The sequence below is a fragment of the Pavona decussata genome, unplaced genomic scaffold (genome assembly GCF_977016875.1).
Source record: "Pavona decussata unplaced genomic scaffold, jaPavDecu1.1 SCAFFOLD_64, whole genome shotgun sequence".
Classification (NCBI taxonomy): domain Eukaryota; kingdom Metazoa; phylum Cnidaria; class Anthozoa; order Scleractinia; family Agariciidae; genus Pavona; species Pavona decussata.
Genome location: NW_028145484.1, coordinates 1654774 through 1682620, shown reverse-complemented (window position 1 = coordinate 1682620; position 27847 = coordinate 1654774). Strand labels below are relative to the sequence as shown.

Sequence of the window (27847 nt, the reverse complement as noted above, 5' to 3'; positions counted from 1 at the left end):
CGAGCAATAGGTTATGATGGGATCATTGTTTTACTACTCGCTGGAACCTTTGTAGTCTATACAAAAATCGTACACAAGGAGGCGATTTGGTGATCGGATTCCAAAGCGGCGTAGACACAAGGAGGTTCACCTGAAGGAATAGGTTCCTTTCCTGGGCGAGGCTGTTTAGTTTGTAAGCAAATCTTCATCGTTTTTTCCTAATTGCTGCAAAAAAAGTCCTCTAGAACGAGAGGCTGGCAACCATGATGGAAAGTTTTAAATCCAGGAGACGAATTTCTGGCTGTATGTTTTTTTGGGTAATTTAACTTCTCAAATTTTTTTAAGGACCAGTGTCACTTAATTTTAGCGTCACTTTGAACAGCCAAAAAACATATTTGTATTGATGAAAACGTTAAAATAATGGTTCAGTAAAGCTCGTAAATTTGGTGGATGGTATCCTGTGCCCTAAAATTTTCCGAAGAGATCAAACCGTGTTCGCGTTTACAAATAAACTTTTAAAGACACCCTGAGGATCTTTTTTTTTTTAAAGGAAAACGACTCATTTTATCGTTGAGTTCCCGGTCAGTTTGTTGGGTTTACGAACTAATTCTTCCTTTATTCATCTATTTATTTTCTTTTTGCCAATGCTAACATTTACAACAGTATATATTACAAAGAAAGTTATGCAAGAAATACAGCTGCTCACCTTAATTCAAGAAATAAAAATGTTGGCGAAGAAGCCCAAAGGAACTATACTAGCTTGTAAATTTAGGGTTCCTCATCATTCAAATGTTAAAAGTTGAAGCATAAATATAGTAGGCGACATTAGAATTCAGCTCGTTGAACGATAAGATATTGTTTGAGAGCTCGCTTGAAAGTGGGGAATTCAGTCTTGGACCCCGGTGGAGAATAGGCTATTTCCGAGTTGCTGTGAACCTCATTATGAAAGCGAGGCTAAGTGCAAAGCTTTTCATTCGAAAATTAGTTTGTTTGCATATGAATGAAAACTAATTTTCATAATAGGACCTTTGAACTTAGCCTCGCTTTCATAATGAGGTTCAAAGCAACTCGGAAATGGCCTATTCTCCACCAAGGTCCAAGACCTGGAATTCCCTTCCTTATGGCCCTATCAATTCGCCTAATATTGCTATTGTAAATTGTAAACTAAATTCCGGCTGACATGGTGATTTTTTATTCTTAAGATTCTTCGCTCACTGTAGCTGAAGCACGGTTAAACGTCACATGGATCCCTGTACCAACCTCAAAGACATTGGAGAAAGGCAGTACTGTCACATTTGATTGTTCAGCAAATTATGACAGACCACTGAAAATCTAACAACAAAAGGAGGGAATAGTCATAAACCGCGCAAAAATACGTCTGCGTTAGTAAGCAACGTCCTCCTTAAGAAACCTGAGCTTCTCTAACCATTCTGAAATGCACGAAATATTCGCCTATAGTGCAGCGACAAAACGAGGCGTCGTCTTCAACATCCAGTGGACATTTGAAGTGACTAATGTGAAGGTCTTGGGGGGGAAAAACTGTATTCTTGTCTCTGATTGGACAATAGACCTTTTTCATAAATGGCGGCCGATTTATTATTCTTTTCAATATATGTTAATTAGCCCTACTAACCTCATTTTAGAGTAAAAATTCCATTGAATTTTGCACATGCTGACGAGGCTAGTAAGGCTAATTTTCATGAAAACAAAAGAATAATTTATCGGCCGCCATTTAGGAAAAAGGTTGTGTCATGCAACTCTTCCTCTTGGCTATTGGCCTAATTTTCACACACTTAGCTCTAATTTAGTTACAGAATGTCAAGGGAATGCCATTATGCCTATAATTGCTAAAGAAATAAGTTGAACCACAGCAGTACAGCTATAAACCATGTTAGCTGAATCTGAAATCGCTGCTTGATTGGGTCCTGTTTCCTCTTCCTTTGGTTTTTCTGCAAATAGAGGGAAAACTTCACATGTCAACCAAATTGTCTTAGGGGACTGCATTTCCAGGCTAACCTAAAACAGCAGCACACGGAACGGTTTTAATTTCAGAGCAGTTTGTTTTTAATTGATTGACATAAAATCAAAACCAATGCAAACGTAAGCAACACAATGAACCAATCAGAACTCGAGGTAAATACGGCCGGTAACTGGTGTCAAGTAGAACGCGGGAAAACCGAAAACGCGTCCAGGCAACTCACCATTAGTTTTGGCTTGACTCCTATTCAAGAAAGCAGCGCGAGTTTTTTTAAGCCAATCAGAGAGCGCAGTACAGCAAAACAAGAACAAAACGTGCAATTATTTTGACAATGAACTGAGCAGTGTTTTCTTCGCTCGTTGCAGAAATTAGTGTAAAAGGGCATCACTTGAATTCACTTCACTAGCGATCCTAACATAATCGTCTCGACGAGCGATCAAAATAGCAATGCGTATTTACATTTATATTTGAGTCAACAACCGGGAGATAGATTTATATAAACGTAATATTTCGGTTTAATTATCAAACGATGGTTAACTTTACAAACAAGCGTAGCTTATGACGTCCGATCTCACCCCACAGAAATGTAAACCGCCATGAGACTTGGTGACATGTGCGGTATATAAGAATTCATTCGTTCGTTCGTTCGTTCGTTCGTTCGTTCGTTCGTTCGTTCGTTCGTTCGTTCGTTCATTCATTCATTCATATATAAAAAAATAAATAAATGCTTTCTTTATAGTGGAAATGCGCTTAGCTACCCAAAGCTAGTTTACAGGCATTCCACTCAGAAATAACAGGAAACAAATAATAATCCAATCGAACGTAACATGTTAAAAATCCCAACTGGCAGGAGGCAAACCAGCTGGCTATTTACAAGAGTGGCCGAGGACGGGGCTTGAACCCGGGACCTCCGGATTTCAAGGTCGGCGCCCTTACCACTGTGCCACGCCGCCTCCTTAAATATATTACAAGCAATTACATTTGGTATGCCAGAAACAAGTCCTACTTTTGCATAGCTAGAGTCACATCCTGGCGAAGCAAACCCCCGCGCTAAGGTTACGGTATTTTCTGCTTTAAGCTTATGAATTAAGATTACCTTTTACTTCAAGATGAACTGTCCTCTGTCTCAAGTCCACGCGTGTTGCAGCGATGCAGAAATATCGTCCAGCGTCACTGTATTGCACATCTCTTATGTTAAGTGACCCGTTGTTGTGCACTTTGTACTTTTCTTCGTTCAGCGGTCGGCCTCCTTGATCATACTTGAGCCAAGTAATTCTAGGCATTGGGCTGCCTGTGGCTGCACAGTGAAACCAAACCGAATCACCGATGAAAGCTGTCTGGTTTTTCGGTTCCCGCAGGAACTTCAAAGGATCTGTTGAAAAAAGTGCATATAACATTTAAAAGCCCTAACAGTGATCAGCGTCAAATATCATGAGAATTAAGAGTATGATTACCCAAGGTGAATTTTCTTCTTGATATTTTAATAGCTTCTCCCCAGAAATTTTATAAGAAAAGTATGGGGACAAGATAGGAGAATTTGTTCTTTGATATTAGGGGTTAAAGGGTTTAAAGAGACACAAATCAACTTAGTTTTTAACTACCTGTAAAAAGCGTACTTGATACAAGTTTTTTCAACATGAACGGACAGGATTAAATAACTTGAAAACTTACGCCTCACCACCTAACGGCTGTTTTACGGTTTCTCAAAAATCTTGAATTTGGACATTTGAAAGTTGTTCCCACGAAGAAGTAAAACGCTTTCCCGTTACAGTTTAATGTTATTCTAACTGTTGAATAGTTTAATGATATCTTATGATCTGAACAGAAAATATGGACATTACTTTTGTGAGGTGCTGTTTTATAAGCTTTAACAAAGTCTACATGAAAAAATATTTGCTTGATCAAATGTCAATGTTGTTCTCGTATGAAAATCGAAAAAAAAAAATCCTTATCAATTTTTCTTCCCCGCGTTTGAGGCGTATAAAAAGCGTCAAATTTCACTTCTGGTTGGGTAAAATACCGCGCAAGACTGGGGATACTATGGCTGTGACGTCAATAAAGCAACGCTTAGTCTCGGGGTTTCTCAATTCCTGAGGGGTCCGGTTGTTCGAAAGCCCATTAACGCTAATCCACGTTTAAAAGTTAATCGAGGTTTTCATCTCGCTCGTTTAAAATGGTTTAAAAGGCTAATTTCAATTTAAAGGTTAAGAAAAGTCTAAAACAAAACTGACGGACAAAAATCTTTTGGGAGAATCTTTATTAATTATTAATTAAACTCGCATCAAAGTTCACGTTAATCCGGGATTAGCTTAATTGGGCTTTGAACAACTGGTCCCAGTTGTTTAATTCTGAGTATTCAACCGGAATCCCATTTATATTTTCGTCCACACAGTTTTCTTCCTCTGCACAAGAGTGTCCAAGAAACCCTGCCTAACTTGAACAGAAGAAAACAACTGAGCAGTTTTTTTCCACTGGTGCTCTTGTTTTGGGAGTTTTCCAGGTGCTAAATTTTGAGCAGTGTCTCAAATGTGCATCTGTACGTCACTTACCGTAAACAGATAAGTTGACATAAGCTGTTTGGGAGCTAAAAGCGTTCGATCCATTGCAGATATATTGACCAGCGTCTGAGAGTAAGACTTTCTTTATAAGTAAGGAATTCCCGTGATGTTCCACCCTGGCCGGCAGCGCGGCCAAGCCTTTCTTAGACCACTTGACTTTGATTGGCGGGATCCCACGGAATTCGCACGTGATTTTTCTCCGTGCACCCAGGAATGCCTCAATCCTGTGTTTGTGTGAATGGCTCAGTTTTATGACGTCACTTTCTGAAATGAAAGAATGCAGATGCGAAAACTTTAAAACCTAGTTAAGCGTAAGTCGATTCAGCTTCGTTCCTAGTCGTACTTGGCGCGAAATGGATTGGGGCGTCAACCATTGAGTTAGCGTTATATCATTTTTAGAGCTTTTCTGTTTCTATTGCATTCTGACCACTTTTAAGAGCCCTAAATGTCGCTTTTAGAGAGGCTTATTCAGTATAAGCCGACACAGCTGTCTAAAATCATTGTCAACCACATCAGAGTGGTAAACCTGTGGTCTAACCTACCTATTACTTTCAGAGTTAGTTTTGCTTCTTTTAAATCTTCTTTGTTGGAAGCGACACAAAAGTACTGCCCTGCGTCCGCCATGCGTGCATCTCTAATGTGAAGATTCCCATTTGTGAGCTGCCTGAATCTCTTCTTATCCATTCCACCATGTTCCTTCCCCCAGCTGATGTCAGGGTGCGGCGTCCCGGAAGCGTTACACCGCAGCACAGTAGATTTGCCTACAGCTACTGTCATGTTTTTTGGTTTCGTTATAAATTTTACTGCAATAAAAAATGAGAAAAAACAGTGCAAATTCAACCTTTTCAGAGCCACCTTGGGAAGGAAGGGAGGAATGACGCTTCCCTTGCCCTCTCTACCGCCTGTCACGCAAGCTCTCATACCATGAGAAACACAATAAAAGCCTCAAGCAGCAGTAAAAATGACAGCGAAACAGGGAGACAAAATGACACACAGCTTACCTGGTATATAGATCTTGCTTTTCCTAGTGGCTGTTTCCATGACATTACTGGCTATACATTCATAGAAACCAGTGCTCTTTGCGCCCACGTTTCTTATGACCAGCGTCCCGTTGTCATAGATACTGTAGTCTGAATCATTTTTTATAGACGTTTTAACATGTTCGGACCACACTGAGCCGATATAGTACCAGTGTATACTAGGCAGTGGTGTACCAGTTGCTAGGCAATCCAAAATAACTGTTTGCCCTTTGGCGGCCTTTGAACTGGCAGGCGGGGGCGCGATTATTTGAGGTTTGTTACCCACTGCAAGAAAAAGTAAAGAAAATCGGAATTCAGAATCAAAGCATTAGTTACATGCTCTCGATATTACTGAAGGTAACAGGCGGGATGGAAAAGACTTTTTCTTAAGTTTTAGGAATTTCGGCGTAAATTATAGAACTCCAGGTTTACCACACTTCTTTCATGATGAGTTCTTTCATATTAAAGGGCAGTGTCACCTATTTTTTGTGTTACTTTGAATGGCCAAAAAATATATTTGAATCGATGGAATCGTCAAAAGAATGGTTCAGTTTTGTTAGCAATAACCCTACTAGTGCACAGAAACCAGTGTTAGTTACGTTGCGGATGGCTTGGATGGAAATAGTTTGCAACTTGAAAAAATTTTCCTCCTGTGTATTGTGGGAAAGTCGCTAAAACCTGATTATATTGGGTTTTTTTTCTTAGAGAAATCCACTTATATTTTCTTCCTAGTGCTCTAATAGCAATTTCATGTTAGAAAAAAGGTTCTTGTCAAAAAATGTGAGCAGTTGTAACCAAAATACGGCAAAATCGCCGTAACAGTGTTCCTTTAAGCTTGTTTTACCGAAGTATACCAATTATTTTGTCGCATATTGTAGCAAACGTTTTCCTCACAATGGCGACTTTAGGTCATTTCGGACATTTTAAAATGGCGTCCAGAGAGGGCAAAGAAGTCAAAAGTACACAAAAAAGGTTCAAGTAGGCACGTGACATCGCAAGCAAGACTACAGTCACAACGACGCTCACGTTAGATAGATTAGAAGTCGCTGGAAGTCGTGGGTAGCCACCGATATTTTCATCGTACTGTCTGAAAACAAACAGGACCAGGAGTAGGCTCCTGGCAGGATGCTGAAAATGCCCTTCACAACAGTTACCTAGGTTGAGGACATGTTATCCTCCACTATAGATTCCGGTTGTTTAACACCAGAAAATGCACCAGAAGAAAGAAAAGAGAAGGTGCAAACAGCCAAACAACCCGTGGAGTAATAATGCTACCAAGAACAAGAAACTGTCTACACTTGCCAATCCATTCGTAATCTGGTTCTGCACATGCGCGAGCTTTCTCGTTATCGTGTGAGAGACTTATTTTGCGGGCGTTTATGAACTGGTTGAAAACGCCGCGGTTTCTTACTTACCCCAGATCTCAAGTTTCTGTGACTTAGATGTTCCCAGTTTATCAATCATCACGTAGCAAGTATAATTTCCACTGTCAGCAAAACTTGTGCTGTTAATATTCAGCTTCCTGTGGTCCATAGAGATGTGTCCACCCAGTGGGCTGACTGTGGCTCCGTTCTTAATCCATCGTACCGTCCCTGGGCTTGAACTGCGGCAGCGGCAGCGCAACGAAATGTCGGTACCCATTGTAAACTTGGTAGTGTGCGCCGGACGGGTTGTTATTGCAGCCACGCTGCACATGCCTGGAGTGGAAATAAAATCGTTTATATTTTAGAGCGGTTTTCAGTTGAGTGTCGAAAGTAATTTCGCGTTTGCTTTGGTTTTGCATTACTGCGCTCTGTGATTGGTTAACAAAACTGGCGCCACTTTCTCAACCAATAGGAATTTAAACCAAAACCAATCGTGTTTTGGCCGCACGCGTTTTCCCGCGCTTGGCGCCAGTTAATGTGCCAACAACACTGTGTATGCTAGGTTTGAAGTTTTTAGAACTTTTCTGTGCATTTCTATGAGCGTTTTAGGGTTATCGTATGCTAAGAATTATGGGTACCAGTAATAATAATAATAATAATAATAATAATAATAATAATAATAATAATAATAATAAGTCTTTCCTTCATAAGATAAACACACATATCCTATGTTATAAAAATTATACGTGTAAAAAGCAAGCTACAGTACATGAAATAATAATTCTAATAAAATTAAGGAGCAAACTCGTATTTAAAAATTAGGCGGTTTACAAAAGAACTCATAAAACGCTTCGTGTTTTTGCCATATTTTTCGGTACGATGCTTCACGCTCGAAACACAAAATCAGAGAAATAATTCTGCATAATCAAGACAGGATTAACAATGCAATGAATAAATTAAAACTCGACACAAATTCATGTTACGGGCATTAAGCGCTGGAAAAAGGCGTGTGGTGGCAACAGACAGATTTGTGTCGGGTTTTTCCCTTTGGTTGAGAAAGTCTAGCGACAATCCTTTAAAGGGGTACTTTCATGGGGATTATATCTTTCTCAGACAAGAATAGCTTCTAAATGAAATCAAGTACATTTTCAAAGAAAGAATGAGCTGCAATAAGATTAACAATATTATCTACGACCCAAGAGAAGAATTTATAAACGTCGGCCCGACTTAGTTAGTGATCGATTTCAATCTCAGCAATCCTTCGCCAGAATCATTTAGTAACAAATAGTGAACCACTATCAAGAGGAAGACATATCTTTGTCTTTTGTTTACTAGCTATACTTTTCGCTGGGACAAATATGGTATTTAAAATGGCCATCGTGTTCCACCTTTTTCTGCAAGTATTCCAACTGAAGCATTACACACTAAAAGGAATTTTATGCGGAAAAGGTACTCTGTAGATGCAATCTAAAGTAACGTTTTTCTCGCTTATCCAAAATACTAGGTTAATGGGTGATGGGGCACAGACTCTACAAGCTTAGCAGATGCGGTAAATCTTGGACTTTTAGCTGTTGCTGTCTGTATAAACAGAATTAACGCCCTTCAAAACCTGACGATTAGAATGCCTTCTTATTTTCCCGCTTTTCTGTTATTTGAAATGATTAGTAGTACAATTGTCAGGTGAATTTCCATCTGGTAATTTTCAGATCATTTTATAGAATAGCCGACTAAATGAAACGGAGCCGATACCCTTAAGAGGCTGTCTTGAAAAGAGACAAATCCAAATTCCCATGTCAAATATTCCCTGTAAACGTCTTATCATCTAAAACGTTTGGGCGCGTCAAGCCACACACAATGACTTGTAGGTGCGTATGCGGTATTACTAGCTTAACAGTAGCAATTTCAGTTTTAGCGAAAAATCAACATCCTAAAATTGTCTTCACAACAATACGCACAAAACGAGATTGTAGTTTGCACTCGCCCTAGCCTTCCTGACAGCGCGCAACGAACTGACTTCGCTGAATTAGAAAGAATACAAATGTTGTATTAAGACTTTTATTTTTCAGCTAGTCAGTAGAAGGTTGTAAATAAAGTCGAGCCCGAATTTTGCTTTCGTTAGGGTTACATACTGTTCGAAAAAATAATCAGGAGCTGACGCGTAAAAATACCGACGAATTGACGAATTCTCACCGTATTAAGTCATCCTCTGCAATAAAATGTTTTATTATATCTCTCAGTTAGTACGCGCGCTGTGATTGGTCAATTTTGCGGGCCGTGTTTCACTGTACGGCCCGCTAAACTTCAACTAGTTTCCTTTCCCTCGCGCCCGATTAATCTCAGAGATATAATAATAATCTTGCTAGCCTCGTTTTCTCGGTCCGTACTGCAAGCTACGAATCCTCGGGAAAAACTCGGTCCGTAACTTAGAGTACGGACCGAGAAAACGAGGTTAGTAAGAGGTATCTTATTTTGATAAAATAATAGTTTGAACATTTCGAGATTCCAACAATTTTTTTCAGTTTGAGAAAACAAGTATCACACAAACTGCCTTGGAGTTGTTTAATCTTTTGTGGCGTCAGCCGAAGACGCAGAGGTTAAGTTGATTATCAAACTTAACAAAATCAAACGTTTTGTTCCTTCTCGGCTACCCGTCACCTCCAAGGTTAAGTTTTCCTAGCCGGCGCCCTAAATTTGTTAATATTTTAAGGCTCAAGAATGATTCTCTAGACCATTTTATTGCGAAACATCTAAAAGTTCTAACACGTCGATACACAGCATGATGTGATATTTTTAAATGAGATGTCGAGAAAAGACATATTTAGTTTAATTTCCTGCGTTGAAGAAAGCTTTACATGGATTAAAACAAATCGCATTGTTGGGCGATTATATTTTAAGATTTCCATCGCCGACACTGGAAAAAAACACCCACTGGAAAAAAACGTGCCTGGCGAAAGGAAGTCAGAATTCTTCCGCGACCTTCCTTGAAACTTTTATTTATAAGATTAACTAACAAAAGAAGAAGTACTTTCGACTTGTTTGAAATCAAATGCGAAGTTCTTCTACACAAAATCAGATGCGCTCTGCTATAACAAAGCCGAATCTATCGATACATCAGAAAGCTTTAATTGAGGTATGCAAAATAGCAAACCTTCCAATTTCGTGCCCAGAGGCCTCAGGCTCTTTGGCCGGCGGTTGGTCGCCAGGAGAGATTCTGGGGAATTCGAAAAAAAAATTTTTTTTTTGCTTGCCTGTCTCGTAACAGCTTGCAATCTTTTACCGCAGAAATCCTGTGGTAATAAAACCCCTGGTAAAATTTCAGTACCCCAATTTCTCTCCTGGCGACTAACCGCTGGCCAAAGAGCCTGAGGACTCTGAGTACGAGATTGCAAAACTTCTCGGTGTTAGAAAGTTCACTGAACCGCTAAAACCTTCGGAGGAGTTTCGGACTTTTTTTCCGGTCGATTTTATGCAAGGGCCTTTAACGCGACAAACTCCAAAACCCTGCGTACACTCACTCGTATTCTCACAGGAAAACCCTCCAATAAACTTCCAGTTTTTTGACGTTCACACGATAAATACCAATTTGCCAACCTGAAAACGATGTTAAGAAAGGTACCAGAATCTCGCTTTGCTGGTGTGACTCAAGTCTAGTTTCGCCTCTAGGAGTTATACAGTATTGAGAATACTTCCATTTGTCGCCAACAGATTGAAGATGCGTCAGAAATGTTTGCAAACTGCTCTTGTCGTGTTCACACTAGCTAACCTCCCACGCAGACGTTTTTAAGGGAGTCGTATTACGATAACACGACTCAAGTCAAGTTGACTTTTATTTGTCAACACGAGTTTTCAAGTTTATATTTCTTGAGCAGAGATCGATCCTGAAGTATGACTTTGAACGAAAAATCAAACTTTAATAATTAGCCTGGGGCGTGAACTCGAAAGCCCCGTGACTTGCCGGGCCAGATAAGTATTTTTTCAAATCCATTTTGGTCGATTAATATTATCGGTAATTTGACGTGCAACTCAGACTCGCCCAACGTGTTCCATACAATTATAGAGATTTGCTAAGAATCAATTAATATTGAATCTCTATTGAAGAACGGCGGCGGTGCAAATGATTTAGTTTTGGGGTCCCGGGTAAGCTGACCTGCACTGTCGAGAAACAGGCCTCTGGACAACAGCTTTGGCTCTTTTTGAAATATGATTCCTTTTCGACAAATTTATCCTCAACTCTGCACTGGTATCACCTTAATTCTTGTCCGTTTTTGACAAATCGTTCGCTATAGAGTTTTCTTCTATTTCATTTGTTTTTGTCATGTTTGACAAGAATTTATTTACCACAGTGCAATACAGTTGCGCAAAGACTAAATCGTAGAGTAACCTAAACTCTATGATTAAATCGTTGGGTGGTGAAATTTCCATTCCACTTTACAATGTGGTTAAAAGTTTCATTTGTTTTTTATTTTACTCATTCTAAAAGTTGAGCACAATAATAGTTTGGTGAAATCCTCCGCAGCTTATTGCTTTAAGCACAAGACAAACTTGACCGCCGCCAGTGTTTAATTGGCTCAGTCTTCGGAACTGAACGGTCTGTAATCACCGTCACCCATCCGCCCTTAAATATTGAAGTAAGGCCCGTAGGCCATGTACTGCGTTTCCTCAAAAATCTACATAAAGTGCCATTGTGGTTTCGAAAGCCATCTTGTCATTAATTTGGCCTTTCAAGCTTGAAGCTTAAAGAAGCACTGTCACGTGTTTGCTGTATGTTGGTTAATTAAAACTGCAAAAATATTTGACAAAGAACCTATTCTTTTCCAACAGTGTGTGGGTTCTTTAACGTCCCACATATTACTAGGAACAAGTGTTGTGAGACGGGACTTACGGACAAGACAAGCCAAGACAACTTTGAGTTTCTCATAAACAATTCGCAACATTTTGTAAGCCGAATGTATGAAACGTTGGCTCGCCCAGGCCCCAGGGTAGCTCGGGTAGGTGAGTGACCCTTCTCCGCGCGATAACATTTCCCTACATATAAACAGGCCCTAAAGGAAGCTTGTCAAGGGAGCTTTTCAGTTGTTTACACGCGTCAAGATAATCTGTCAAGCAGAAGAATTCCTCATGGAAACTTGTTCAAACTTCTTACTAGACATGAACGACTGTTCACAGTCCAAAAAACACTTGGCAAGAACTTGTATGTGTTCAAACTAACTGTGGATGACTGCCACTAGCAAGGTAAACCTTGTCAAACGTTTACGTGAGCAGATAGCGCTTTTTCAAGGATTACTCATCGCGGGAACTTTTAATTCCTTATAAACCTGATGGCTTCTGACAAGCCAAATTGATTTTGGAATTTCCTTTTGTGATTTCATACACACAGCTGCGCTTCGGATAAAAGTTCTTGTTTTTACTTGATACAAATTTAAATTTACTTTCGACGTCAATTAGTCAAATTTTAATTTGATTGGGAACAAATCCGATTTCAATATTGTTTTTTGGAGTTCAGTAGGCTGTTTTAGTTTCAGAAAAAATATTTGTATGAATAGCATACATTCTAAGTGATTTGTTCTTAAACAGCACATCTGTTCACATCCGTACGTTGCAACGTTTTGTTTTCTCTGTCCGTTGGAGAGCTTGACTTTATTATTTTCAATTCTTGATTTTGGCTTATAGTGTTTTATTACTTAATTCCTTGTACCATAAAACAATCAAGTCCGGTATTAGCTCAGTATCTTTTGTCACTTTAAACCATATTTATTTAGTAAGCAAAGAAAAGTGCTAATCTGATTGACTAATTAATTAATTAATTATTGGCATAGCCGTTTTATTCTACACTTTGTTTATTTATATTTATCTAACCCTAAAATCTTTCGATATTTTCTTAACTGACAAATGGCCAAAGTCTAGATACCATCCTTCATGGTATAAAAAATTAACGCTCCATGAAGTTATTCGGGTTAATTTAAGTCGCCTTATTTTCGTTGAGTATTTAATTTTCATCACGATAAATTAAATTTTCGCAACCTTAATGATCTGGAACATTTCTACCCCAAATTATTTGGCTGGGACAGTTAAAAATTTAAACTGTGCTTTTCTTTTTTTCGCATATTTCAACCTCTGAAAACATCGTAGGTTTACTTAAGCTATGTTGAATTGTCTTTCTCAGCATTCGTTTTATTATATTTGTGACGAAGTACCTTTAGATTCGTCAACATTTTCTTATACAAGTTGATCCCTTTGGGACCTTACGTCCATACCAAACTATAATATACTCATCCCAGGATATCATAGTTTTCAGCAATCTGATTGGTCTCCCAACATGAGACATGAGATACCATTATTTTCAATATTATTCCTATTTATTATAAGAGTCTTATTTGGAAAGCCTGCGTTTTCAAAAGAAATAGGAAAATTGAACTTTACTGCAATTGCCGTTTCCCTCATTTTCCTGAGGTAATTTGCATGTTACTCTGTAATCGAGGATATTATAAAACACGTATTCTCGCACTCATAACCGATTTAGAGCATCGCGCCTCGCACAAGTCAGCTCGCTATAAGCTCGTACAATACTCGATTTCGTGCAACCTCGTTCTCATGGTCCTCTCTCTCGTACCCTCAGGTATGGGGTGGGGGGACGTCAGTTTAGTATGAGTCTGGAAGGATCGATGCCGAACTGTATTGGCGAAACGTTTTTTTCTATTGTAAGACGCTTTCTAAACTAAATATTTCAAAACAGTTGTGCAATAACTTTAGCTTTTTATGGGGTCGACTAAGAGCCCCACTAGACTCAAAATCTTCAAAATTCTAATAGAAAACATTCCAAAAATTTTTGTCAGGATTTGTTTTTATTGTTTCAATTAAGACACTAAAAGCCAATTAACGACTTTAACCGTAAGAAAATAGAATGTCAAAGCTTAATGCTCATGATTGGATTATATCTGTACTGGCTGGTTTTTGTGCAGGCTCTTTTTTTATTATTGATGTCTGGCTGACAATGTATGATACAACAATAGAAGAACGGCTTGTTCCAGGTTCCAAGTTATTAGGAATAGCGAAATAATGGATACGCCAGCGCGAAGAAACTCTCTCCAGTTAACGCGCGTTTGACTTTACACGGCCCCACCCACTAACTCAGATTCTCGAAAATTCCGATAACTTAATTTCCAAGCCCGTAAACAATTTAACGTGTACAATGTTCCGCATCAGGAATTCAATGTCTTTTATTATTACTATTATTTTGAAAGCTACAGTTCTGCAAGTCCGATCGGAATTAATAATAAACACCAATGGATGAAAAATGAATTTCAACACTCTCTGGATCCGGTCAACTAAAAGAGGCAAGCAGAGTTTATAGTTCATTCTCGGTTCTCTTTTTTTTTTTTTTAAACTAAATCCGATCTTTTCCAGAGTCCTTCCGTGAATTGTGCGATATCGCCGGCTGTCATTTCTAAGTCTGTGGAAGAGGTCAAATCACTAGCTACTGAGCAGTACTTTTCCTGTGCTGTCAGTTGTTTATACTGTACAAAGTGGTTATAATTTTGGAGTGTGGATGAAATACATAATTGTGTTCAATCAAATGAACGCTGCTGAGCAGTGCTCTAAGCTGTGGTGCTGTTTATTATGCTGTACAAGGTAGTCTACGCAGGCTAATGAAATCCTAACGTCAAAAAAGTGTTAGAATTCAAATGAAAGCTTCTGAGCATTCCTAGTCTGAGGATGAAATCCAAAATTGTGACCATTTTAGTGAAAGCTACTCAGTGAGCAGTACTGTTTATTATGCTGTACAAGGTGGTTTTAACTGTTGAGTTTGCGGATGAAATCCTAAAGTGCGACCATTCAAATGAAAGCTACTGAGCAATACTTTCCTGTGGTGCTGTTTATTATGCAGTACAAGGTGGTTTTAACTGTTGAGTTTGCGGATGAAATCCTAAAGTGCGACCATTCAAATGAAAGCTACTGAGCAATACTTTCCTGTGGTGCTGTTTATTATGCAGTACAAGGTGGTTCTAACTTTTGAGTCTGTGGATGAAATCCTAACGTGTGACCATTCAAATGAAAGCTACTGAGCAGTACTTTCCTGTGGTGCTGTTTATTATGCTGTACAAGGTCGTTCTAACGTTTGAGTCGGTGGATGAAATCCTGATGTGTGACCATTCAAATGAAAGCTACTGAGCAGCACTTTCCGGTGATACTGGTTATTATGCTGTATGACTGAGGTCTCTTATGTGTGATCAATCGCGAGCTATCCTTCATTTTGGTAAACAAGGTGTGTCTAGCCCTTTAGTATCTGGATGAAATCGGTGTAGCATTCGTTGATTGCTAAACTTTCTTCATATCGATCAGATATTGTGTGATCAACTGAGAAAGCTACTGAGCAGTACTTTCCTGTACTTTATTTATATAATGCGGCTGGTCAAAGGTTTCCTTAAGTTAAATCAATCACTTTGAAAGTTGTTTACAGTAAAAGTGCCGTTTGGCTTTGTGGTGCTCTTTACAAGCATTTCACAGCGGATCATAATGAGAAAATCCGGATTAGTCAAAAAAACGAAAAATAAAAAGGAGTCCACCATCTTGAGATAAGCCTCATAAAATTTGAAAGCCCCTTCTTTAGTTTCACAAGATGTAACCTCATCGTTAATTGGCAACTTGCTAAAGCGTTACGCCTTTAAAATGTCATTATTTTTTAATGTACACTGAATTCAATGAAACCTCAGTAGTTAACTTTGGTAGTACTCAATTTACTGAGAGGTAGGCGCTTCTTGATCCCGGTTTTCCGTTTCTCTGCTCTTCGTCTTGGCACGCAGAAGCCGGAAATAAAAATACTATTTTTCTTTCGGCTGCTTCAGGCTATTGCCTTACAACACACAATTTTCAAGAGGTCCCCAAAGCTAGAATAACAACGGTTGTTTTAAAAGTAAGCAGACCAAACGTGAACTGTTCGAAAACGGCCGCCAAGGATTTCTCCGTGTCGGCTTAGTCAGGTTTTCATGGAATTAAATCATTAGTAACACGACATAAAAAGCGCAGGAAAAATAACATATCTTGAGAACTTGGACTGTCGCCAGGATCAACACCTTCGAGGCATGGTTCACTCAAAATTAAAGAAAAAGGGATAACGCTCGAGACGTCAGCACTCGAATCTCTTTACGGTGACCAATTTACCTTTGGTTATCAACTCTGTTCAAAAACCAAACATTCGTCTCCGACCTACGGTTCGTTGTCATGTTTAAATATGTTTTTTTTTTTCAATTGCATTATTTCCGTGGCTATTTGCATGCAGCCACGAAGACGATGGTTGAAAGTCATTTAACCCATTTACTGGGAAAGAAACAGAAGCCCGGAGCCGTGTTTTGTCTCTCCGTAAAAGTTGTAATAATAATAATAATAATAATAATAATAATAATAATAATAATAATAATAATAATAATAATGATGATGATGATGATGATGATGATGATAATAATAATAATAATCATTTATAGAGCGCTGTGTCCACTTATTGCTCGAAGCACTGTACAACAATGGTTAAACTATAAAATACAAACTAATAGCTGTTATAATGAAATGGCGGTGACGACAAAGAACAGAAAAACGTCCTAGCGCTTTTAGAATTCGCGCAGGAAGATTGATAAAACAAAACTATTTTATTTACAAATAGCCCTATTGACTCATTTATTGTATTACCCTGATATAAACATACGCATTATTTTTTTGACCGCTCGACTAGATGAGTGGAAACTGAATATGACGTTTCAGTATTATTTAGTTTAATTTACTTTCTGTTTGAAGTTTCCTCCAATCCCAAAGAGCCACGTTTACACAGAGCAAGGCAATAAATTTATCTTTTGGAGCACGTTTTCCCACAATTTTAGACTGAATTTTAGGCCTGAAAATCACCGTACTATCAAAATTCCTTTCCTCCTTTCTTCCAACCTTTCGATGCCTTACTTCCTTTCTTTCTGCCTACTTGCCGCAAATGTTTAGACTACTAAATCGTACAGACTCACCTTTGACAGTCAACTGTTCGACTTCTAGCCTTTGTGTGAACAGTATATTACCATACTATTCAATTCAATTTAATTCAATTCATTTATTTTGCCACTAACCATAACATAATTCTACCCTTCCTTCCTTCCTTCCTCTATCTGTCCGTTTGCCTTGCTTCCTTTATTCTCTCTCAGTCTCTGTCTCATAAAAACTACTTTGGTTTTTCTCTCTCATTTAGCAGATAGTAGATGAATCGTACAGACTCACCTTCGACAGTCAATTTTGCTGTTCGACTTCTGGCCTTCTTGCGAACAATATTACTCCGTTTAGCCGTAGCAATTGCAATACACTGATAAATCCCCGAATCGTCCAGATCGGTCTTGGTAATTCTTAAGGAGCCATCATTTCTTATGGTAAATCTAGGTTGTCTGTCTGTTCGTATAGTCTTGTTGTTTTGATGCCATTCGTAAGAGATCTTTCTGGAGGATTGCACAGAACATTTTAACGTGACCTGGCTGCCTTCCTGTACCGTATGCGAAGTCGGGTGTACAAGGAACGTTAAGCTTGGCTCTGATGCTCTGAGCGAGGATACTGAAAAACAGACAGTTTACCCCCAGAGTTAGACTTTCAATGACTGAATAATGGTTTAAAACTACCATTGAAATTAACGATAGTTCAATATAGTGTTGTTGACTTTTGAAGCAACAAAAGAAAACACGGCCACTTTTTACTGTAAACCACTGAAACTAGCCGGCTGGTCTGGCTCGACAGTGAGAACGAGGAATAATTAATATATGAATATGAATATACGAACATATTTGAACTGCGGGTGGAAGATGAAATAGAAGGATCTGATATGTTCGCTACGCCTAAAGTGTTGGGTCTTTGAATTTGGTGGCTCGATTAGCTCGGGAGTGGAAATATTATAAAGAACGAGGAATTATTGATATGTTTGCTAAGGTGTTGGGTTTATTTATTTGGTGGCTGGTTTGGCAGACGGTAAAAAGTGGCCCTATATTCTATAGTTTAGGCTTAACCGGCTTAAAATTTACCTAATGAAGAACAATGCTATATCATGTTGGTGAATAAAGACGATAAAATAAATCCATTTGTTTCCTGTGCTGCTGTTTGACTGTTAACTGTTGTTGAAATCCTGAAGTGTGACCATTCAAATGAAAGCTGTTATACAGTACTTCCCAGTGGTGATGTTTATTATACTGTCTGTGCAGTGCAAGGTGTTCCTATTAACTGGCTTTAGCTAGCCTGCGTAGCAGTCGTTTCCGTTTCCTTCAAGCCAAGCGGGGCAAGTGCGCGAGGGCATTGGGAAAAAAAGGGCAAAAAAGTACGAGCGGGGGGGAGGGGCGGGGAAGGAAAGGAAACGCCTGCCGCTGAGCCCAGAGATTTTACCGAACGCCGTTCGTCAGCGAACGGGAGGCAATGATGTATTACCATTGGTCAATCGTCTGTCAATCAAACTCATAGACTAAAAGGACATCCGGTTAACCGTTTATCAAAATCAAAATATAGTTCGATATCAGGGTGGTTCGATATAGTTTTCATTCGCTTTGGTTTGTTGGTAGGTATTATCGTCACAACAAACATGGTGTCATTCGTTTTTCGAAATCCCGCCGAAATTTTAGAAAATTTGTTCTGGTTGTCGGCGGTCTCAATGACACGACAATCTGAAAGTTTGTTTTATTTCACGCTACGCGAAATACAATTAATTTTATCCTGGAAACGCGAGGAAGTATTTAGCCATGTGGGACAAGCTCATTCTGTCTGTAATTCCAGCAAATGAGTTGATATTCTAAAACATTAGTAAAATTTGTCTTGGGTAATTTTATCTACGCATGAGCGACGTACGTAAAGTTCGAGAAAATCTTCTAAAATACAGTCGACTACCGATAACTCGAACCTCGCGCTAACTCGAAACAATTTTCCTTTCCTTTCAGGTAATTTTCTTCATAATTTCACCCTCGATAACTCGAACCTTTTTCAATTTCCCTTGAAGGTTCGAGTTATCGGGAGTCGACTGTACTGCAACCTGAAGTAAACAAGTTGCCCGCCACGATTCTGTTTTCGCTGATTGGTTCTCATGTGACATTTGACGTGACAGTGTAGGCCCCGAGGGAGCGAAGCCATTTGGGGGCGTTCGGTTAAATGTCTGGGCTCAGCGGCAGGCGTTTCCTTTCCTTCCCCGCCCCTCCCCCCGCTCCTAATTTTTTGCTCCTTTTTATCCCAATGCCCTCGCGCGCTTACCCCGCTTGGCTTGAAGGAAACGGAAACGACTGCTACGCAGGCTAGGCTTTAGCTTATTCCGGCTAAATTTATCTTTTGCTATCATAACCAGTTATTGCCTCCGACGTTTCTCGATTTACTTGTAACTAGTAGTCAACTACATAGTTATGACACTAGAACGGCAAGTAGTTATCGACTTCATGCCTGTCGTACTAATCTTATTTAAACAGTTCACAATTCTTTATCTAAGTCCTAAAACTTGGAATTCTTTTCCAACACATATCACTAGCTCATCTAGCCTTCCTACCTTCAAGAAACGAATGTACGAGTTTTTATTGAGAGAATTCTGATTTGTTCATGACGCACATACGCAGCACTATTTTGTATTTATTGTGTTTTCGAGGTGACCTCTTTAAATAACCCCGATGTTTTCTTGAGATCTCTTCACCATATCTTTATTGCTACTTTAATCTTACATTAATGTGTGCTTTATGACAAATAAATAAAGAGAATCTGTTGATGAAATACCAAAGTGTGACCATTCAAATAAGATACTGAGGAATTTCCCTGTGGTACTCTTTATAATGTTGTACAAGGTGGTCTTATTAAAATTCAGAGTCTGTGGATGAAATCCCAAAGTGTGACCATTCAAATCTGAAAATCTACTGAGCAGTATACATGTACTTCTTATTATGCTATATAAGGTAGTCCTTACTTGAGAAGCTGTGAATGAAATCCTAAAGAATGATAGTCGAATGAAATGTCTTAGCTTAGCATTGCTCTACAACTTCTTCCTTCAAAAAAGGCCCATAAGAAGTGATCATTTTTTAAAGTTAAATCTACCGAGCAGTAATTCCCTGTCAGTGATATTCAAGTCTTGACATTTCTTCTAAATAAATTAAAACATGATGTAAAACGTATTTCCTGTTCACCCTTAAATGCAAGTTGACTACAAATCAGTAAACAAAGTCACGCAATGCATGGAATGTAGTAGTAGTAGCAATTTTGATAGAATGAATAACCTTTTATGGTTACACTCATTTTGATATGGAATACCATGAGGGGGTTTCTAACTGTGTCATCCCCTCCCCCCCCCCCCCGTACTCCACATAAGTTCTGCTGAGGGGAGGGGTGGGGTATGGCTCAGTTTTCCCAACCCTGACTCTATTTCAGACCAAAATATGTAATTTTCCAGTACCTTTTCAGTACAGACCTGGCCTCTAAAATCCATACCCATTTTCAGACCTGGTCTATAGAATCTCACCCTGCTAGCAGAGCCTTTCTTTTGCTTGCTTCATTTTGGCGTTCTCGAGAAAGACTCTGCATGAATCAAGTAAGATCTTTATTGAGCATGCACTGCATGTTGCCAGGATACAGTTTCGAACCCAGGCCTAATATGCCTAATAGGCGTGCGCTTGCCGCTATTTGAGGTCCTCCAACTTACAGCATTTCAAGCCAAGCTTTTCACAAGAATTAATCTGATCATTTATCAGGGCAGTGAGAAGAGAAACCACCAATAACATCGGGTGCGAAGGAATGTGAAATGAAAGTTCATCTGACTGCTTGGATAACTTTTTCATTAACGGAATCGACAGTTGAAAAATTAAGGATTTGCTGTGTCCGGTAGGAAGAGACAAACTTATCTGAGTTGGAAACAAACGTCTTTAAGGCAGTTGATTGCAGTATTGACAAATCATGTAATCCGTGGAACATACCAATTATATTAAGAAGAATCTCGTCAAGAATGACTGGTGCTTGGCTTCGAACAGATCTCGCCACCATCTTGATTTTTCATGGTACAGCGGGCTCAACTATAACCATCGGTTTTATCACTAGATGGATGCTCGCACCGGAAAAAAACAGTTTGAAGAAACCAAGATTGACTAGTCCAGAAGTTCGGGCTGCGGCAGTTTCAAAGAGTTGACGCGATTCAGGCAGAGCCTCCTTTCTCCTCCTCAGTAAAGAAAAAGACAAAAGGAGGCTCTGCTCGCAGGGTGCTAGAAACTACACCCATCTCTTTAAAATCCATCCTGTTTTCAGACTTTCAGACCAGCATGGTTAAAATCTATACCCTATTTCTGACCAAAATGGCTCAAAATATATAGCTTATACAGGGGAGTACCCACCCTGGCTAACACCTGATTTTGTAATTGAGCCTTTGGCAGCTATGAAATCTCTATTGCTTTGATAAGAGTTTCCTCACAACCATTTTTTGTCGTAAATATTGTGAGAAGTCCGTTTCTAAGAATAAAAAATTACTATTACGATTAACTCAATTCGTGGTTATTATCATTTTTTGTTAAATTAATATTGTTATTATTATTTAATATTAAATTGTTTTTATTAATAATAATGTTATTTCCAATTATTACATAATATATTTGGAAAAATATTAATTTAGTAAAGCGTTTCTTACTTGAAGATATAATCCACACGGTACTCCAATTGTAACGGGCCCATTGCTGATTTGGATTTCAGCTTAATGCTCTCAGCATGTAAGCAGCTGGCCTCCGGGGCAAGAAGCCGTTGTAACTCTACGAAGTTGTTTACAAAGTCGCGAATGGGCCGCGCGAATGTTGGTCGGTTTTTAAGATATGACTTCAGTGGCAAACTGACTCCGCAGCGAACAGGAAAGCGTTCTCTAAAACCACGCGATGATTTATCTCAACCAACAGCACCCACAGACTACCAGAAGAGCAAGAAGCATGAAGAAATTTGCTTGCGGCTGTCGCGTGCGACTGGCAAGATGGCGGACGTATATATTGTTCCCATGAAGCCACATAGCTAGTTTCCAGTTTTACTCAAATGTAATTTTGACTTTGTAAATACACGAATATCACCAACATAATCTACAACCTTGGACAAACCAAGTTGAGAAAAATCCTAATTGTTCAAGTAAATGTCCATCTCCTTTGTTGAAAGAAGGATACGAGAACAGTAAACCTTCCCCCACCCGTCTCCCTCATTCAAATGTTGCTTTGATGATCAGCGATTACCCAGCCGGGAGGAACAACACTAACAACAGCAACACTTTATTTTGACATGGTAGGGGTGGGGTGGGGGGGGGGGGGGGGGTGCTAGATTATTGAAATGTGAATTTATGGTGAAATCTGTAGGTTCACATCAAGTTTCTCAACAGTTTTATCCAAGTTATAGTTAAATTGGAGTAAAACAACAACAAAACCGTAACAGAAAAATTAAAGAAATAAACCATTGCAAATATGTACACAACAATTCGAGTTTTCAGACATAAAATGAAAAGAGAAAAGAGATCAATTAAGCGCCTGAATTTTAATCTTGTAAGTGGTATAGGAGTGGTTAATTTTATCTTTTAGGGACTGTTTGACACAGAGGATTTAATGACTGATAAATACAATTCAATTTCCGGCTTTTTAGACGTTCCTTTACTTCGAAAATAGCTCGACGACTGAATTCTTGATAATGAAATGGCATGAATTCTAAAGGGGATAAGCACAATTATTGTTCAAGCTAACTTGTTAATAGTGTTAATTAGCTGTTTCCTCCGGCAAGTTTCCCATAAACACAGGAAATTATATTCTTCAAATTAACGTGCTCTTCAAAAATGAAGAAGTTCAACCTTCTTAGGGCTATTAGGAGAAAAGCATGAAAACATGTCTACAGTAATTAAACTGTCTTTCGAGACAAAACAATGAAACCTTGTCAAAATACAGTTCTAGAATGATGAGTTCAATTCAAGAAACTGAGAAGACGAAATCGTATTTTTCAAGCTTTTAAACAGGAAAAAGCTCTAGAGAGACCTTACTGATACAACTTTTCTCAAGAAAGGCAGGTTTCTTTCAACTGAAGTCAAAGATTAGCGGAACCATATCTTACATACAGCGTAACAAATACGGCTGCAATTGAAATTACTTCGCAATAGATTTCACGAGTGGCCGACGGCCACACTTTGGGATTTCTCTTGGATGTGATTAAAGTGCATTTAACTCGACCTTAGTAAAATAAAGACAACTTTATAGTACGTTAATTACAGTACTTGATTTTTCGAATTAGACAGCCAAAGCTATCTGGCTATTTAGGCTGGGGAGGCATTTGAGAGTTGACAATGGCTTTTTGATGAAATTCCATTACTTATTATTCCTGTAAGGAATCAAAACAATAGAATTTAATGATGCGATCGCAGCTATAGCTATTAATATAAATTGCACGCACGCAACAAAGTGTGAGGATTGGACAATGTGCTAACTCTTGGGAACAATTAGATAGGTGCTTATAATAATATTTACATAAAAATTAAAATAAGAAATAGGCAATTGATTGTCTATTTTAAGTTCTCTCAACAATGAAAAATAGTCCAGTAAAAGCATTAATGACCGTGTTAGTCTACTTATTTTAGCCTTTTTTTTTTATTGTCAAATTTATAACTGATTAGACTGGCTGCCACAAAGTAATGGAAATTACAATTGGATAGATGCTTGTAATAATATTTACATATTGAAAATAGCATTTAGATAATTCTTTGTCTGTTAATTAAAAAAGAAGCAAACTTAACGGCTTTGTAAGTATGCTTTTTTAGCTATTCTTGTGCATAACACAGCCAAGTTTTTGTAATTGACTGGTGGGCAATCACAGCCCAAGAAAATGTTACATTCCTTTGTTTAAAAGAATTTATTTTATAAGAATATCGAGGCTAAAATTTGCGAAATTTTAAGAATGTTTTAAGAATAATTGCGAGGCAGAGATTTTGAATAGAATATAATTTTGTGCGCTGAAAATTTATAAATATAATACAATTATATGTTTTTAACTAAACTATAAAATTCTTCCTTTCTCTAAACGGCAAAACTAGCCAATAAAACGATTAAATACCTGCACAAGCCAAATATTCAATGTTAATAACAGTTCGATACAGATCTGGACACCAAACACTTGTAATTAATACCCCCAATACATTCTCAAACGAAAATGCCGTACGCTATAATCTAAGAAAATTCACAAGAATATTTTCAGCCTAACATCGGCAGAAAAATAAGAAATTCATCCTGGGCCGGAAAAACAATTTTCTATAAAACGAAAAGAGTGTGTTTATGTTACAACATTAGAAGTAAAAGTTCAAGAGGCACAATTGCAAAAATTTAATTTAGGATTTAATTTAGTGGCCATTTCGTGTAGCACTGCGTTCATTTTATCCAGTAACTTTTGCTCAACTACTGTTGCATGGTTGGATGATTCACGTTGAAAGTAAACTTAGTATAATAAATATCGAACGCAATTAGAGAACCGTTCAGTTCGACCGGGTGCCACTCAAACACCTTTGCAGTCTAGAGACAGTCTCATTGCCCAAGTTCACATTAAAGGAAATATAGGTAGCATGAACTAAATTTGCTGCAATACGGCGCTATCACTGTTGAAATTGTTTTCCTACTCATTACCAGAAGCCCTGAAAACGAAAAAACTATTTAAGGATCTTCTCTTGTAAAAGGAATACAGAAAAGTTTCTTTCTTTGTTTTTATAGCTTTGACAGCATCAGTGGACTGAAGTCTTGTTTGGCTGGGAGAATGCTAAACATTTGTGAAAACACTCGCGTTCGTTAAACTTGTAGGTTACCTCAGCACACAGCTTGCCTCGTTCTCGAGACAACTTAATTGTGTAGACATCAAAGTATTTAAAGGAAAGAAGGTTTTTTGCCTAGAACTTAAAGGGACTTGGGTGACTTTGGAGCGCGCTGACGAGCTGTTACTCGACATTTTCTGAAAGAGATGCTACAGGCCATGATTCCTTCAATAGGGTGATTGGGAGTGACCGTTTCAGAACCAATTTTAATTAATAGGTAGTGGTTAAAACTTCTCAGTCAAGTCATTAATGAAGTAGGACACACCTTCACCCGCCTCTTTAACTTCATGAACGCGTTAAAACACAGCCAGGCGGGATTCTGACACAACTTAGTTTTCGGCACATTGTTATAGAGTGGTTAGACCACTTTAATAATTCTGCGGTCAACCAACGTGTTGCGTGCCTAATCACGGATTTAGTTCAGATTTGCACTTCTTAAGGACACGTCAACAACTGATTTGAGAAATGGGGCTCTACCAAAAGATTTAGACTGGTACTTGAGTTATTAGAAACAGCCGTACTCTTGTCGTAGAATGCACATTGTGATTTACAAATGGCTCAAAACAAATGTTACTTCGTGGTGTTCAGTAACCCAAATTCGCGTATGTGTACTCAAAGGTTTTGTTGTCAGTGGGCTGTCCTATTTATGTTCGCCTAGAAAGTTGTATGGGGAACTGACAACGTATCAAACTAAGCTAAGGCCTCGCTTTCGGTTGAAACACTTGTACAAACTCAAGCGTAATAAAGTTCGTGGCCTAGCACATTGTATTGGGCAAATGAAAACTTATAAACTAAAGCCTTGCTGAGACTGAAGTGCAACCCAAAGCTCAAGAGCCCTGTATAACCGAAACACTGAGACTCGCAAAAGCAAGCCCAAGGATTTTAAAAATCCTTTGATCCTTCTGTAGTTTCTTCAAAATAATCCCCAAATAATTCTCTCCTTTTTTCAGTCCTTTTTCGAGTATTATATTCTGTTTTCAAATACGACCCAGAGCAAGCTGCAAGTACAACAGGAATACAAGGAGCCTTGTGCCAAACTATGCTCCCCGACAACTGCGTATGCATTCGACAAGCTAGGCGTTCAACTTGTGTCCAGCATTGCCCTGCGTGGGCAGTGAACAACGAAGATTTCTTCATTTCGTTGACATACTTGATCGCTATTTAAATGTCCTCACAGCGGACCACATTAAATACCATAAATTTGGAATTTATATGCACTAGAATACAAAATAATGCGAACCAACAAATGACCAGTACCCTTGTTGGCTTGTACAAGTATAGCTCAGTTGCAATAGCGCCTGGGATCGTTGGGTTCGAAGTCGTTCAAGGTTAATCAGTTTTCTCAGCAGGGCTTTCTTTGCAGCTTACATTTCGGCGAGGGTCTTTCATTCAAGGAATTTTGTATGTCGGTGGGAGTTAATGAAAGGTATTACAGCTGAATTATCAGTTTCTCTATAATCCGGAACAAGGAGTGTTTGAACGCAACCCAAATTTATTTGACTGCCATTGGGAAGATGTGAATGCCGGCAGATTTTCCATTGAGTGAGATATTTTCAGTGACAGGTCGGAAACAAAAGCGGCGCGCTTTCAGCTGACGCAAATACCTCGAAAACAGAACATTGGAAATACTAGATGTTCATATTAACGCGAGAGACTCAAAACTAGCCTAAAATCAATTAAGATTTTCTAAATGCTGAGCGGAGGAAAACTAAAACTGCTCGCGTGCGAACAATTTAGCCGAGATGGTTATTTCGGTAAAGCGGAAAATAACCCGGGAAATCTAAACCAGAGCGCTAATACGGCTTACTATCAACAAGTTGAAAAGAAATACAATCGACTAAAGAACTGGAAAAACTATAATCCCGGCTTTAAGCAAACTACTTGTGTTTCTGTCGTTCCAATTGTCAACATCTATTCCTTTTAGCCGTCCTAATGCCCTGTTGTATAAGTAAGCCAACATTTCATTGAACGATGGTGGTGGCCTTTTGGGGACAAGTAGACACGGTTGAAGTACAAAGGAAACAGTCTCGAAATCTAATGCCTCGAGGAATTTTCTTTTTTCACGCACGAAATGAGGGTTGGCTTTTGAAGGACGCAGATTTGAGAATGATTTGATCGAACATGAAAAGTTAATGTTGCGAACATTGGTTGGACGTAGTTTGTTATACGGTAGTTAGTACAGTAGGGTAATAGTACTTCAATACCCTTATACAATATACAAAATGCTTTATCCTTTCAAGAGCGGCCATGAAAGTAATGGGAAAAGCTTCATTTCAGTTTTAGAACTACCGAGCGACCAATTGCACCGCGAGGAGCTGACAATAGAAGCATTGAAGAGCTATACTAAAGATTTTAATCTCAGGGAGATTGAAAGTGCAGGGTCATATACATATATAATAAACAGAATAATAACTGACACGGAAATAAACAGTACAAACTCGAAAGTAACTGCTAATGGGAAAAGTTTCCATGTTTTTCAAACTACCAAGACTCAAATTAAAGTTAGACTCTTCTTGTACAGCATAATAAACAGTACCACCGGAAAGTACTACCAAGTAGCTTTCATTTGAGTGGGTACACTTTAGAATTTCATCCACAGACTCAAATGTTAGAACTAATTCATGCAAACCAAGAATTAGAGCGATAAAATGAAACGTCAATTTTGTCTTCACAGTCTTTCATGCTATCTCAGACTAAGTTTAAGAAAACAATTAAGCGTGCTCGTTTTCTTTTTTGAGTGAATCGGTTAAATTACATAACTTGTTTCAAGAATGCTGGTTTTTCAGTGACAAGAATCAGTACACTCACCTAATAAAACTAGCCACAGCCAGTCAGCAATATACCGTCTTTTAAGCATGTGATGTCGAGTAAACAACTCCATTAAAGCTAAAAAAAAAATCCAAAGTGATTCAAATGAAATCTGTGCTGTTTTGCAAACCGTAGGCTTTCGACACTAGGGGCGAGTTACATTCAAGCCCACAGATAAAATGAACCAGCTGACACTTTCGTGCAATGGCGCACAAATGCTTGTACATGTTTGCGATTGTGGCAATAGAAACAAAAACAACTAGCTAAGGAGCTTAGCCGAGGAACTTGAGCTAATTTAAATGGATTTTAACCACCAAAATAGATGG

The 27847-nt window shown here is 38.6% G+C and overlaps 1 protein-coding gene across 1 annotated transcript; it reads right to left on the bottom strand.

Moving 5' to 3' along the window:
- Window positions 1-565: 565 nt before the first annotated feature.
- Window positions 566-27847, bottom strand: LOC146478361 (contactin-3-like). The gene is made up of 8 exons (XM_085111911.1): window positions 27522-27847; window positions 17150-17473; window positions 6950-7231; window positions 5517-5819; window positions 5058-5318; window positions 4507-4779; window positions 3054-3329; window positions 566-1928 (listed from the first exon to the last, which is right to left on the bottom strand). The coding sequence occupies exons 1-8, from the start codon at window positions 27592-27594 to the stop codon at window positions 1798-1800; spliced, it is 1923 nt and encodes a 640-aa protein (XP_084968037.1). The 5' UTR covers window positions 27595-27847; the 3' UTR covers window positions 566-1797.